The sequence below is a fragment of the Ipomoea triloba genome, chromosome 14 (assembly GCF_003576645.1).
Source record: "Ipomoea triloba cultivar NCNSP0323 chromosome 14, ASM357664v1".
NCBI classification, from domain to species: Eukaryota; Viridiplantae; Streptophyta; class Magnoliopsida; order Solanales; family Convolvulaceae; genus Ipomoea; species Ipomoea triloba.
The window spans coordinates 6,009,846-6,010,945 of record NC_044929.1 but is presented as its reverse complement, the minus strand read 5'-3'; the positions used below and the strand labels follow the sequence as shown (position 1 = coordinate 6,010,945).

Here is a 1,100-nt window from a genome sequence, read left to right as displayed (position 1 = left end):
TAAAATTATAAATTTAAAATAACGCTTAACCATAAACTTTTTGACGAATCATACCTCGTGTGTGTACGTTACGTACATAATTGTAATGTAAGTGAAGCTTTAACGAAAAAATTTGTCCTTATTTAAATTTCACTATAAAAATAAGAGTAACTCTTCTGTGAAAACGTCTCATATAACTTTATCCATGTGATGATAGGTCGGGCCAAGATGGAAATGTAATACTTATACTAGAAAATGTAATACTAATAAGGAATAAAGTGATTGCTACTTATAATAAAAGTGTAATACATTGTAAAATATGTCATAATTTAAAATTTCTTTGATTTCTACCTAATTATTATTATTATTGTTATTATTATTGACATGTTACTGCACAATTGTATTATATTACGTCTGTATTTTGTAGGATGAAACTAATTCAGTCTAATTTGAAATGTATATTTTCCTTAAATGGCTGGACAGTACGTGTGCCCTAAATCATACCCAGAGAGAGAGCATCGAATCCATGTACTTTAATATTTTAAGCAAGGGGATCCCACAAGGTGTAGATTCTACATACACTAAAGCTAACAAGCCTATCATCACCCATCTTTTTCATCCCACTTCAAAGAGTATTTTTCCCTTGTTTTATCTGCCCTCCCATCACATAAATACCCCCCAATCCCTCCCTCCTTCCCTTCACACCAAACCCAAAATCAAAAATACCCTTTTAAACTACAAAACCCAACATATATACTTCAAAAAAAAAACATTCTTGAATTGCATATAATATAATAATGTCAGGTGTGTGGGTGTTCAAGAACGGTGTTTACCGGTTGGTTGAAAACCCGGCGGCGGAACATGGCGCCGCGTCCCGGAAGAAGTGTTTGGTGTACTTGCCGACAGGGCAGGTGGTAACCTCGTACCGGTGTCTGGAGCAAATCCTGACGGGGTTGGGGTGGGAGAGGTATTACAGTGGTGACCCTGACCTCTTCCAGTTCCACAAGCAATCCTCCATTGACCTAATCTCTCTCCCCAGGGACTACAACAAGTTCAACTCCATCTACATGTACGACATCGTCGTTAAAAACCCTAACCTTTTCCAGGTCCGAGATGGCTAA

The 1,100-nt window shown here is 37.0% G+C and overlaps 1 protein-coding gene across 1 annotated transcript; it reads left to right on the top strand.

The window, feature by feature from the left end:
- Positions 1–776: 776 nt before the first annotated feature.
- LOC116003851 (flowering-promoting factor 1-like protein 2) lies at positions 777–1,100 on the top strand. The gene has a single exon (XM_031243794.1). The coding sequence runs from the start codon at positions 777–779 to the stop codon at positions 1,098–1,100; it is 324 nt and encodes a 107-aa protein (XP_031099654.1).

Bases quoted from the DNA above. Each gene is read 5' to 3' on its own strand.
- LOC116003851 (XM_031243794.1), top strand. From the start codon at position 777: ATGTCAGGTGTGTGGGTGTTCAAGAACGGTGTTTACCGGTTGGTTGAA.